This window comes from Zonotrichia leucophrys, chromosome 2, assembly GCF_028769735.1.
Source record: "Zonotrichia leucophrys gambelii isolate GWCS_2022_RI chromosome 2, RI_Zleu_2.0, whole genome shotgun sequence".
Taxonomy (NCBI): Eukaryota; Metazoa; Chordata; class Aves; order Passeriformes; family Passerellidae; genus Zonotrichia; species Zonotrichia leucophrys.
The window spans coordinates 41,687,212-41,700,093 of NC_088171.1; the positions used below are offsets into that span (position 1 = coordinate 41,687,212).

The 12,882-nt window shown below is 38.8% G+C and overlaps 1 protein-coding gene across 16 annotated transcripts in view; it reads left to right on the forward strand.

Moving 5' to 3' along the window:
* Window positions 1-12,882, forward strand: part of RBMS3 (RNA binding motif single stranded interacting protein 3) — a 707,668-nt gene that overhangs the window by 623,759 nt on the left and 71,027 nt on the right. For all 16 annotated transcript variants that reach the window (XM_064704688.1, XM_064704693.1, XM_064704689.1 and 13 more), the window contains 2 exons: window positions 4,255-4,301; window positions 11,458-11,554. In XM_064704688.1, coding sequence (XP_064560758.1) covers window positions 4,255-4,301; window positions 11,458-11,554 — 144 coding nt within the window. The remainder of the gene's footprint in view (window positions 1-4,254; window positions 4,302-11,457; window positions 11,555-12,882) is intronic.

Below are 12,882 nucleotides of genomic sequence, written 5' to 3' on the forward strand. Positions count from 1 at the left end.
ACTTCCTGGGGAAACCCTTGTTTTCCAGATGCTTTTTGATATTTCCTTCTCTCTATTGAATGAAAGAGCTTAAATTTAAAGACAGGTGCAGACTGAATCTCTTGTTCTTAGAATCTCTTTCATTGATGTCAACAGTTATAAAACTGCAGCAAAAAGTAACAGAAACTTTCATTCTTTCCACAAGTCCTTTAAGTTCAGACACTTTGTTAAAAATAAGATAAATAGACTCATATGGTTTAAGTAATATTTTTTTTTAAATAACTATTTTTAACAAGCTGAGTTAATTTCTTTGTCACCTGACTTTCTGAACAGACCAGTAGTCATTAACAATGACCTTTATTTCTATTAGTGTGTTTTCATTCAGTAGCTGAGTCTAGGGCCATTATCTGGCTGAGTGGCATGAAAATTATGTGGTTCAGTTGTTCCTTAATAGAAGATTTATCTGACAAATACTTTCCTAAAGTAGCATTCCATCATCAGTGCCACTAATTCTGGTGCCATTTTATCAGGAAGTGTCACTATGAGAAGAAAGAATAAGACCCTCTCCTTTTGCTGAGACATGAGCAAACCAGTGGGTGAAAAGGCCCAGAAGAAAACAATCTCAGCACAGCAGAGGGCTGCTATAGGGCCATCAGCCAGTGCTTGGTGTAGTTCAGCCTGTATTAGCACTAGGATGGCTATATTCAATTCTGATTTTAACAGAATTGAATATAGCTCTCACACAGAAGTCTGAGGCCAATTCTAATATTCTGCATTTGGTATTTTTGGAATTTCTGTTTGTCTGCTATGGAGGAAAGTTCAGACAATTTTCCAGTAAGTTATTATTGCTCATCAGTTTTTATTCCCAATGAATGAGGATGCTTCAGACCATAAATCTTTGACCGGTCCAGGCTAAGTGTTGCCACTCCTGGGCTTCCAGCCAGCATAATTTTGTGGGGAGAAATTATACAACTTGATGAGAAAGAAGTAAATAGTCCTGTGTTAGCAGCTATTTGAAATAGCAGCTGTTTAAGGCTATGCAGCAACGGGGGATATTAGCAATGTTACTGGGCCAGCTGTAGGTGGTTACCATATGCACATATGGCCACACGCTGTGTCCTATTTGTCCAATGTGAGACTTTCCATTTACTGGTAAATGTGATGGTGATATTTATAGTGGTCACTGCTGAAGTACTTGAACAGATTCTCAGAATCTGTCTCCACACAGTAGAGATATGGGACGTGGATAAAGAGGAGAGGAATGTCTAGCCTATCATATTTCATACTTTTCAGGATCACAGCTGTGTCCCCTGTTCTTAATACCAATATAGAGAACTGAGCTTGTGCAGTTTGTCTGCATGGACCCACACACAGGTCTGGGATGGGGTTGGAGGGTGAGCTGAGTGTCCATGCCATGACCATGTGCTCAAATATCCATGAGAAAAGTAAATGACAGTGGCACGAACTTGTTTGCAGGTCTCACAATGGACAGCAAGTGAAAGAGCTGCTGTAGGTTTTCATTCCTGCACCTTCATTTTTATTTATGTCAAAGAAACTAAAATAAGACCAGTAGTTTATTTTCACTTTTCCTCCTAGACCCACATACTTTGTTGTATTTTTCCCCCACTCACTAATGCAAGCTGCATTAGTGAGCCCTGATCCAACAACTTTAAGGACAACTAGATCTAGAAATTCCTTAATTTTGAAAACTTGGATTTGTCCTTTCCCAAGAAATGATAAATTCTTTTTGTTAGTCTGAATAGACATGAGATGAGAGGTAAAATGTAAACACCTCAATTTAAAGAGAACATCTTAAGTTATTTTAAAGAATATTTTAAAAACATGTTAGAAATAATGTTTCTGTCCCTCTAGGGCTTGTATGTAATATTTAAGTTGTCTTCACTGGGGCAGGAATAGAAAAAGAGAGCAATAACAAATTTTATACATGTTGAAAAGAGAAAGGAAAACAAGACAATGTGTTTCCTCAAAAATGTATTGCAGCCAAAAAGTTTTCTTTTCTCTTTTGTTTTGAAATTTCTACATTTCCTTTAGTAATTAAAGTAACCTTACTAAACAGTATAATGTGCTGAGCATGCATAAGACATAGGAATATAAAACCAAGTAAGGGATTATGATTTTCAAAGCTAATTTATTTTTACATCAAAATCATTAGTGGTTTGGGTCTCCCTACATTCAGTTCTCTGACATTTAAAACTTGCAGAAATAGCCATTTTATTTCTCTTTGTATTAAATCAATACTCCCTTCAAAAATAGCCACATGTACTTGGACTTAGTCTCCTGAATTATCCTTTGCTTGGGAGAGACTACATATTTTATTAAAACAGTGGCATTTTCATAAAGCAAAACATTTGCCCTAGCATCTGCTTAAAAGAATAATGAGAGAAATATACAAATTTAATTAGGACACAAGCCTTTTTTTGGCAGCACAAAGTAGTATGAGACCTGGTCTTTCACATCGGAAATTATTTTTGGCCTCTGGAAATTTGGACCACCTTCTCTTAGACCAGTTTGCAGCTGCTGGGGTAACCCAGCTCTTCCAGGAGTGCTGCCCACCCTCTGCCTGCTCGTCACCAGTGCCTCTACCCTGGCTGCTCACCTGCCTGCCTGGCAACCAGCCAAGCCCCGGCGCTTTCCTGACCTGTCTGTGCAGCCATCTGGAAGGGGGCAGGTGCCATTATTCAGAAGTGCTTTGGTAGATGGCTTTAGGGGCACAAGAAGCTCCCAGCAGGAGCACAGACCATGCCACGTGGTTGGTAAAGCATCTGCCCTTGAAGAAAATGCTGCCTGTTGTGACCGTGGTTACAGGGGTTTTCAGGATGAGAGAGAGGCAAGAATGTTGACTCCATGATCAGAAGGCTTGATTTATTGTTTTATGATATATATATAACATTATGACTATACTAAAAAGAAATAGAAAGGAAAAGGTTGCTCAGAAGTCTAGCTAAGAATAGAATGAAGAATAACAAAGGAGCTCTCTCAGACTCTGTCCGAGATAGCTCAGTCCTTGATTGGCCACTAATTGTAAACATCCAAGAGGGGCCAATCACAGGTGAACCTGTTGCATTCCACAGCAGCAGATAACAATTGTTTACATTTGTTGCTGAAACTTCCCAGCTCCAGCAGGAAAAATCCTAAGAAAGGGAGGGTGCTGTGGCGTTTTTTTCAGCTGCTCCCACAAGGAGAGAGCAGCACCTTGAGCAATTGAGTTTCTCTCCATTGTGCTTCTTACCCTGCACAAAGGACAACTTCTCATCTCTTGGTAGTCTTACGCTGGAAAGTATTTCACAAAGGAAGGGATAAAAATCAATAAGGAAGGCAAGAAGTCAAAGCAAATGCAGTGTATGGGAGGAGAGATTGTCAGTTCCATGTCTTTAAGTAAATGCTGGGGGGAAAAAAGGTCTTTCCTGAATGACCTTGACTGCTATGTTGGAGCATAAGGTAGAGTGCTTAATACTGTCTGCAGCCCTGCTCTCTCTCTGCCTTTCCTGTGGTACCTGTGGATATGTCTGTTAAGGGTGGCAGGGATGACAGTTGTTAGCTGGACAATGTTTTGACGCTGCCAAATCCTTTTGCACAGGTCACGGTCTGCCTGGTGGCAAATGGCAGTTGAAAAGCTCTGTGTAACACATTAACAAATTCTTTTGCTGTCCAGACCTCTAAGTATTTTAAAAGCTTTGTTTGAAAGCTCAAGCTTTTCTGCTTCACAGCCCATTTTTTGTTTCTTGTCTCATGGCAATGAATTAACTCTTAACTACGCATTACACCTCACAGAAACTGTAGGCAGGGGTCATACAGGGTGTGACCTTTGTAGGAAAGATGAGACTCCTCCCTGTGAAGCTCTGATGAAGTTGGCTTTGGAATATTTCCCAACCACCCATCTCACAGGCAGCAGCAGGAATTGGGCCTGTCTTGTTATAGTGAATAATCAGCTGTAAAGTCATTCATTTCAGTGGAGTTATTAATTGGTACTGGTGCAAAAACCCCCACCATTTTCCCTAAATGTTGTGGAAAGATGGCAACCAACAGACTGAACAGATCTGTTTCTCAGTGATCTCTCAGGCTGGGGAGGTACCCAATCTGTCCATGCTGCTTTTGGCCATCTGAGCTTCCCTTGAGAATTTAGAGTTCTATTTAAGTTGCATACAGTTTCTATTCATATTGGCTTTGAATATGTTTCATGTCTTTTTTTTTTTCTTTTTCCCCTTTTCCTTCAGTAATAGTAAAAATCTGTTTTTCTTCCCTAACTATGTGCAGGCTGGCATGGCTTTGACTTACGATCCAACAGCTGCTATACAGAATGGGTAAGAAATGCATGTTTTCTTATGTCTTTTTTAAAATTATTTTGAATGCCATCTTCTGTTTTCTCTTTCTGCAGTGAAACTATTTGAAAAGCAAATCCACACAGTCATATTTTTTCTAAAGCATATAATGCTATATTGTCGAGTTCTTCTTTAGTTTTCCTTTTCTTTTTATGTCTTCTTGTTTGCAATATCCATTTGAATGGGAAGTTGTTTTTTTTCTAATAGTCTCCATCTCTATTTGGCAAATGTTAGTAGATGTCTTTTTAATCTCTCTCTGTCATGAAGTGGAAACCAGTAAAGTTTCCCTTTACTGACTTGGCTTTTGTTAAAATAATCATTGAAGATTCCAACGTATTTTGAATAATAGAGCTGTTACTTCATCTGGGGTTCTTTCTGCAGGCTGGCCGCCTTCCATGTCATTGTCTGAATAAAAATGCCAGATAGGGAGAAAGCCTTAAATTAGTGTGTAAGCAGATGGGATTTAAGGGTAATATTCTAAGCAACACTCTTCTTTACTTCTCAGCTACCATTTGTTGACACGAGGAATTGCAATTTTTTCTCAAACCAAGCAGTGAAATTACATCACCATGTTATTTACCTGCATTATTACTTTTCCAATTATTTCATAAACTAGAAAAACATATCCTCTTTATTTAGCTCTCTTTTCAGCTAGGTTAACAACAATTTGAAAAGAGGCAGGAGGTTCATCCCTGAACTCTTTGACAGTCACTCTCTGATCAGAGAGATGCATGAGATGATTATCAAATTCCACACATACTCTCACCTGTGTTCTCCAGCTGAAGGGGAGAATTTATTGCTATAGATAAGAATGGGTTTATTTGTTAAATATTTGTTAGGGTACTGCTAGTTGAAGGAAAAAACTCTAACATTCCCAGTAGTTTAAAAAATCAATAGTAATAGTTAGTTTATTTTACTTAATTTTCCTTTAATAAGGAGTAATTTTGTAGGACTTGTGATATTCCTGTGTTGTGGAGGAAAAGGCCAAACTCAGAAGAATAAAGAGCTTGTTTGTAATTGTGATTTCAGAATTCTCTGCTTCTATTTTCCTGTTCTGACCTCCACATGAGTCATTCTTCTCTATTGTCATACTTTTCAGCTGGTAAAACATTATAATCTATAAATAAAAACATCACTGGTTCATAGTACACCAGTGTTTCATGTAGACAAATGGCTTTTTTTTTTCATATAAGTTCCTGCATGTCAGTTGTGTGAGTGTTTTGGAAACCGTAGTTTGAATGACCCATTGAGACTAATATGATTTTAATTCAAGAAGAATTCTTTTGAAGTTATGAAAGTTATCTCAGAATCAGACATTATTTATATCAAAGAACACCTATGGTATTCAGGCTGCTCAGGTGGTTTGGTCATTTGATTGCTTGAACATGCTGTCACTGATCATGGGTAAAGAAATTGTACCCAATGCAGAATTTCAGTTCTGCAGTTTTTAAAACATTCTTTTATTTTTAAGGCAAGAAATAAATTACATTACAGTACCAGATATTTCTCTAAGAGCAACAATTAATTACCGTTTTGGCATACATCTTTTTTCTAAAGTGTCAAAATATTTTCAGTTTTATCAGGACTAAACCATCACTCAAAATGCTTTTGTGGTGAGATCTTGATTATGTGCAGGATCGTGAGGATCACCAGGGTCCTTTTGGTCCAACAGGATTTTTTTATGTCCCCAGACATTCACTCAGTAATCTCTACGTATCCTGTAGTTTCAAGTTTTTTCTCTTTTTCATAAGCCTCTTTACTTGCAAGTACTGTGAAAATCTAGCTCAGGAGTTTTATTTTAATAAAGTCTGGGAGCACCCTGATGCTTTGCTTGTGAAACGTGTACATTTGATCTGTTGCTTGCTGACACATGACACAGGCATCGGTGTGTGGCCATGGGGAAAGAAACTTTAAGGCTATTTAAGCTCTGTGAAGTGACACAGGTTAACTCAGCAAAGGGGCATCTTCCTCATGGGAAGGCAGTGTGGCACACCCACCCTGTGCTTAGAAGGCTGCAGAATTCTTTGCCTGTAATGTGGGCCAAGCCACCAAAGTTTGCATGGAGCAATGTCACCCAGAGATCTGTAAAACAAATGTCTTTTCCCTGTGGCATTCAGCTGGGATCACCAGTGCAGAGCGTACTGAACTGAGTCTGAGGATGAGAAATGTAAAGATACCAAGTCAAGGTGATGATTCAAAAGAGTTATAAATCACCAAAAAAATTTGAAAAGAAAGATTAACTGCACATGCTGACGTTTACTAGAGTTCTTTATAGGGTTGATAGGTGCATTTGGATGCATCTAAGTTGCTAAATCCACACAGGATTATGTGGAGGATGGAAGCCTACTAGGCAACCATGTCTCTGCAGCAGGTGTCATGGGGTGGTATTTAAAATTCACAGTTCCTTAAAAGGCATGGATTATATTAGCTTTTAAGTTGGGCCATAACCAAACCTCAGGGAAGAATCTGGACTCTTGTTTCCAGATGAAAAGGTAGGTTCTTGTTGTTCATGGTGTCGTACTATCACTTTTATTGCCATATAACTGCGTATTTGCCTTGAAAATCTACAGCAGAAATAAAACAGAGTGTGAGAAAGGCTCTCACTAAAAATGACTATGATTTTTTCCTCTGCTAAGAAATAGATGATTTTCTTCTGAGTCTATTACATTATAAAGCTCCATTCTCCATTTCATTATATTGGTTTTATGCCCGTGTAGCTCTGTTTAAGCATCCAGTGGAGTTACATCAGCATAAAACTAGTACAATGGAGTGGAGAATCCAGCCCATAGTGTACCATAGCATTGCGGTATGAGGTACTGAGGATGTGGTAAGCACACACTTCAGTAGATAAGATCTTTTCACTTGGCAACCACTTCGCCTTTTTTGTTTTATAATAAGCCTTTTCTGAATTGTGTTTATAAAGGTACTCAGGTTTTATTTTGGGGAGCAGTGTGCCTGTTTTAATATGCTATTGATTTTTCAGTTTGTGGCATTAACATTGTTTTAGTAGTTTTATGCACTCATAAAAGCAGCAGGATAGAGCTCTTGTACTTGCACTGTAAGGAAGCTCATTTACAATGTTCCTGAGGCTGGAGTCCTCCTGGCCATTTGACTAGATTGCGATGTGCTTTATCAGTTTAGTGCCTCATATCTGGGGGACAATTTTGTGCATTTGCTGGCCAATGGGCTCAATATTCAGATAGGTCTTTTCCAACTCCAACATCTGACTGTGTGCCTTCTTGCAACAGAAAATTGCTGCCTTGATAATGCTTGGTAATACTCTTACATTATGTGAGCCCCAGGATGCTATTTATGAATCTAACTTTTTCAGTACTGCCCGCAGGCACGAGGCATGAGCAAATGGTGTTTATTGCAGTGCAAATAGGATCTTGCTCTTGTGCAGATTCTGTCTGGAAGCTTGCACATTCCCCAATAGAATGGGAACCATATGGATTTTTTTTCCACTTTTTGGCAGGGAAATAGTGACCAGACACTGCAGATAATGCAGTCTCCAAATGCAAAGGGAGGGTTGGTGTAGCAGAGGAGTATGTGCTTTGTCTGTTAAGCAACAGAAACTGTTGTTAAAGTGCTGCCTCTGTGTGCCTGATGAGGTACTGGAAATTTGCTCCTTTTTAACATCGCTCAGAAATGTGTTATTTTGAGCCCCTTATAAACCCCCTTTCAGGAACTTCCAGGAGCATCTTTTTGCCTACAAGTGATGAGTTTCCCCTTAGCTTATGGAATCTAGGCATGCTGGAAAAGTCTATTTTTAACACAAGGGTGACGTCCATTTTGCCTTGCCCTTGCCACCTGCACGCTTGTGCTCCTAGCATTGAACTGCAGCTGAGGAGCAGGGACATTGTCTTGCACCTGCAAAAAACTGCTCAGATCAATGTAAGGATGCAAACTGCATCTGCAGAAAATGCAGCTGAGCCTTCTGGAAAGCTCTCCTTAGAGCTCGCAGGTCAACTACACCACAAAGCCTGCAGCTCTCATAATGCCTAGTGCACTGTACTTGATACACTGTGTGCATTTTAATGCCAGGAAACTTGGAGGCATAATTTAATATATTTAAGACAAATCAAAGCCAGTATAATTCATATCTCTTTCCACTCCTCTTTTTGATGTAGATATTCTGATGACTGAGAATCCTGTATTCCCTTGAATGAACTTATAACATACATCTTCCACCTCATTTCACCTCTCCCTAAGCCTAAAAAAAAAAAGAAGGCAAAACCTAAGACTGAATATAGGAAGGTCCTCAGCTGCAAATCTCGTTGTCTTGCTGTACAGTTTGTGCCAGAGCAGGCCACTCTTGTGTTTTTGTTCCCCTTGTCCCCTTATTAGATCCCCAGCATGCCACTTGTGCCAGTTACATATGAGGATTTTAGCCCATTTGTATGTAGAGGAATTTAGAGAGATGCCTCAGTGTCCCATGGGTGAGGGTGTGTTGAGCCCTCTTTGTCAATGAGCCCTGCCCTGGCAGCAAATGACTCCAGCAGTGTGGTAGGTTGAGCATCCCATACCTCAGGGTGGCTCTGCTTGAGTCCATCCCCAGCAAGGACACCTCTGTCCACCACACCACTGTTCTTCACATATGGCAGAGACATCCACATCCTTTACTATTAGGCCCTTTTGGCCACAATTGGCCCTGAGGAAAGAAGACAAGCCTTTGTCTCTTGATGTAAGAAATCCCTGACTGCAAAATTTCTTTGCAGCCTGTTGCAGTGGCTGAGATTGTAACATTTCATTTATTATTATTATTATTAAAATTAAAATATATGAACTGGATTTTCCTGCGTTGTCATTTGCAGCATCAGAGTTTGTTCCTTTCTCTTCCTTGATGCCCTTGTGCAGGAATTTTCCCAATACAGCTGAATGTCGTGGTGGTATGTTTTATTTGATTCTTATTTGAGAGCATTCCAAACAGTGACAGATAAATGGTATTGGCAGGGCTGTGGGAAGGGCTGTATTTTCCACATTACTGTAGTATATATTCTACAGGCTTGTGTACTATTCAGATAAATGCATCTCTAAGCTGAAACTGAAATGGCAAGCTGTCTGTCAAATTCTTGGCTTAGCAAACATTTTCTGTAAATTTGTTAGTATTTGCTGGGATTTATTGGAGAGTTTATTCCAAAGAGTCAGCACTATTTCCAAATGGAAAGTTGTTTCATCCCTGTACTTGTCTTTGTCCAAGTGGTTCATACGTGGTTAAGGGTATGAGCCCACCATCAATGCCAGGTTTATGAACAGAATGAGAAAAGAATAAACAAAAATGTGTGGTTTTCTCAAAAGATTTTTGGTTTTATATTATTTTTAGTTTAAAAGATTTATATATATTAATATACATTACACATTTTACCCATAGACTACTAAATTTTGTCAGTCTGCCATTGAGTATTTTCATTTGCTGCACACAAAATTTCTTAGTTGACCCACTTAGCAAGATCATAGCCCAAGTGATTTCTGGTTAGCATTGATCAGGGAGATCCCTGAGAAAGGGGTTAGATAATATGCAACATGCTAGTGCCAGAGATGACTCTGCCTAGTGGTATAAAAATCCCTTCTCCCTCGATGTTGTGTGAAGCTAATATTTGGTATAAGCATGGGGATACAATTGCCTCTAAGTTCTCATAATGGGATATATATAAAATTGGGCAAAGGCACAATTTTAAAATAGTCTCTGTGTGAGCATTGTGAGGGCTGATAAATGGTCCTAAAATAGCATTATATTTCTATTAAGCAAAAAATCACTCAGATGCCACCTGCTGCTTTTGGCATTTTAAAATCTGATTTGGAATAGAAAGAAGAAATGATTGCTTCTCTGTCTCCCTCTCCCCTCCTAACTTTGAATGTTTCCGCCCAGTGTTCAAAGAGAGCAGCCTGTTTTTCCAAGGCTATTGGTTGAAGTCAGTAGTTATTTGAGCCTGCATCCAGAATGAATGCATCCAGTCTGAACTAGACTGATTAGTACTAAATCTGTGATGCCAGCGCGATCAGGAAATAGAGCACTTGTTTAAACACCAGTAATGATTTTTTTGTTGTTGTTGCATAGCTCTCATGGAAAGCTACTGTTGATTGCCTCAGAGTAGGGAGGGGAAAAAATAAAAAAAGAGAAGGAATGCAATTCGCTTCACTGTGCAGAATCTTCTGTTACTTACTGGTGCATCCTCTATGAGAAAGGGAAAAGAAAACCTACATGAGGTTTAAATTGTTCAAAAGAGCACTGCACGTGAGTGTTTCTCTCAGAGTCTAAAATACAGGCATTTAGGCATCAGTAAAACCACAAACATTCTTTTTTAAGCAATTTTATTGTTCTGGCTTACAGTTAAAACTGCAAAAAGGCCAAATGCAAAAATCTATACAATCATACACATATTAAGTACTAACAGAATCCAGCAGTAGTGATGATATTTTCCAAGTGATAATTTTATCAATAATCATTAACGCACAGGGAAGGAGAAAGAATATAACATTTATTACCATCAAGCAAGAAATGGTGCAGGTTCTGTTCATAGCATGCAACAGTGGAAATAAAACCGACTAAGATTTTAGTGCTGAGATTTTTAGTGCTGCCTGGGGCATTTAGCCTCATAATTCCTGATACATTTCATCAGAAAAAGGGGGTTTTGCTCTCTGCATAGATGAATACAAAAATTTCAGCAAGAGTTTTTGTAGCCACCCCTTAATAAAATAATTCAGGCATGTGTATAGAATGTGTTATTCTCAGCACTGAAGCGCTAGGATATGAAAAGAAAACAGTACCCTGTGTAAAAATGAAATCAGTAATGTTGTCTTTGATATCGTGTAAGAAATTTCCTTTCACTAGCTAGCGCCCTGGAAAATCAGCTGTCTTTGCATCTCAGATAATTGCTTCTTGTATTGTGAAGTTCTATATTTGTGCTAGTTGAACTGAAAAAAAATATGCTTTGTGTAAATATTCCTCCTCCTTTCCATTTTCAAGATCTGCTCAATGGAGCCATCACATCTTTTTTTATTGTGGTTTTGGAAATAGATGGACATAATTACCTGGGTAGACTCTTTTTGTCTTTGCCCAGGAGGCAGTGAATTATTTAGTCAGAGCCTAAGTAGTCAAAAGGTTCAAAAACCTCTTGCCTTTGTTCTTTGTTTGCAGATTTTATTCCTCACCGTACAGTATTCCAACAAACCGCATGATTCCACAGACATCAATCACGCCATTCATTGCTGCTTCCCCTGTCTCTACATATCAGGTACGTCAGATATGCTCTTGTCTACTGTGTTTCCCAGTTAATGATGTTTTGGATGTGGATGAAGGCAGAGTGTATACCAGAGAAAACTGTGAGTGCTTGCACTCTTGAGTCACTCTTGAAACAAAGGGCTCTCTAGGAATATTCAGGTATCATTGTGTAGTTTTAAGTGTTTCCTGCATTATTTACAGAAGTAATGAAAGCCACTGTAGTTCTTAATTTCAATCAGCTTCTCTGATAAACAACATTTTGCCTAATTTCCAATTGGCAACACCAGAAGTTTATCATTCTTATTGAACTGTTTCCTCATTTTGGCTCCCCTTCATTAGCCAAAAGTTTTTTAAGTGTTTGTTTTTCATAATTTATGTTGACTGCATTATACTTTGACCTTTTGACCCCAGCTATATTTTTTTCCAGTAACAACATCCTTTAAAAGTACTCATTTTTGTCCAATAATCCCTGACAAAACAAATTACTCGGGGATAAGTGTCCTCAAATTGTTCTTTAGCTTGCTACATGCCAAGTCGTTCAGAGTTTCTCTTTTCAGCATATCCCTCTCAGATTTCCACTGGGAAATATTGTCTTGTTTTGGCTTTCTGAGATGGAAGTCAAAACTAGATTGTATGTTTTTATTATTAGCCATTGTCTGGGAACTTATCACTTCACAGAAGCTGGTCATTTACTATACATTTTCTAATTTTAGTTATTTCTCTCCTGTGCCATCAGTGCTTTTCCAACCCTGAGTCTTACCTGAAATAAGCTACCCAAACTTTCAAAGCTGCATGATGGGCTGTTCCTAATGTTAGGGTTGGTTGGTTGGGGCTAGGGGATTGTAGATGGTATGGTACTGCTTACAGGTAGTTCTGAGATGTTACTCTGCTTTAAACTTGATCTTCAAAGATAAATGATTCTTGTAATTCTCTTTTACTTTTGTGTTATTTTATTTGAGATGGCTATGTAGCACTTGCCAAACAAAACTTGTTTTGATGAGGTAAATTCAGTAAATTTCAGTAATGGCAGCACCAAAGAGTCAATGCCAGAGATACACGCTGCATTGTGTGCAGCTCATACACAGTTTTCTTGTTAGCACTGGCTTCAGAGCCATTCTGCTTCCCATTCAGGCCCCTGAGTTCAGGCCCCCAGGCACCCCAGCCACTTACTTTCATCACTGTTCCACAGTTCACAGTTGCTCCCCTTTTCCCATTCTGGTTTGAACCATTGCATCAGTTTGTGGTTTCATGCATTTGCACCAAAACCATTCTTTTTTTTTATTTTTTTAATTGTATAATTTTCCTTAGATAGTTTGCAATGAGCAGCAGCAAGCTGTGGCA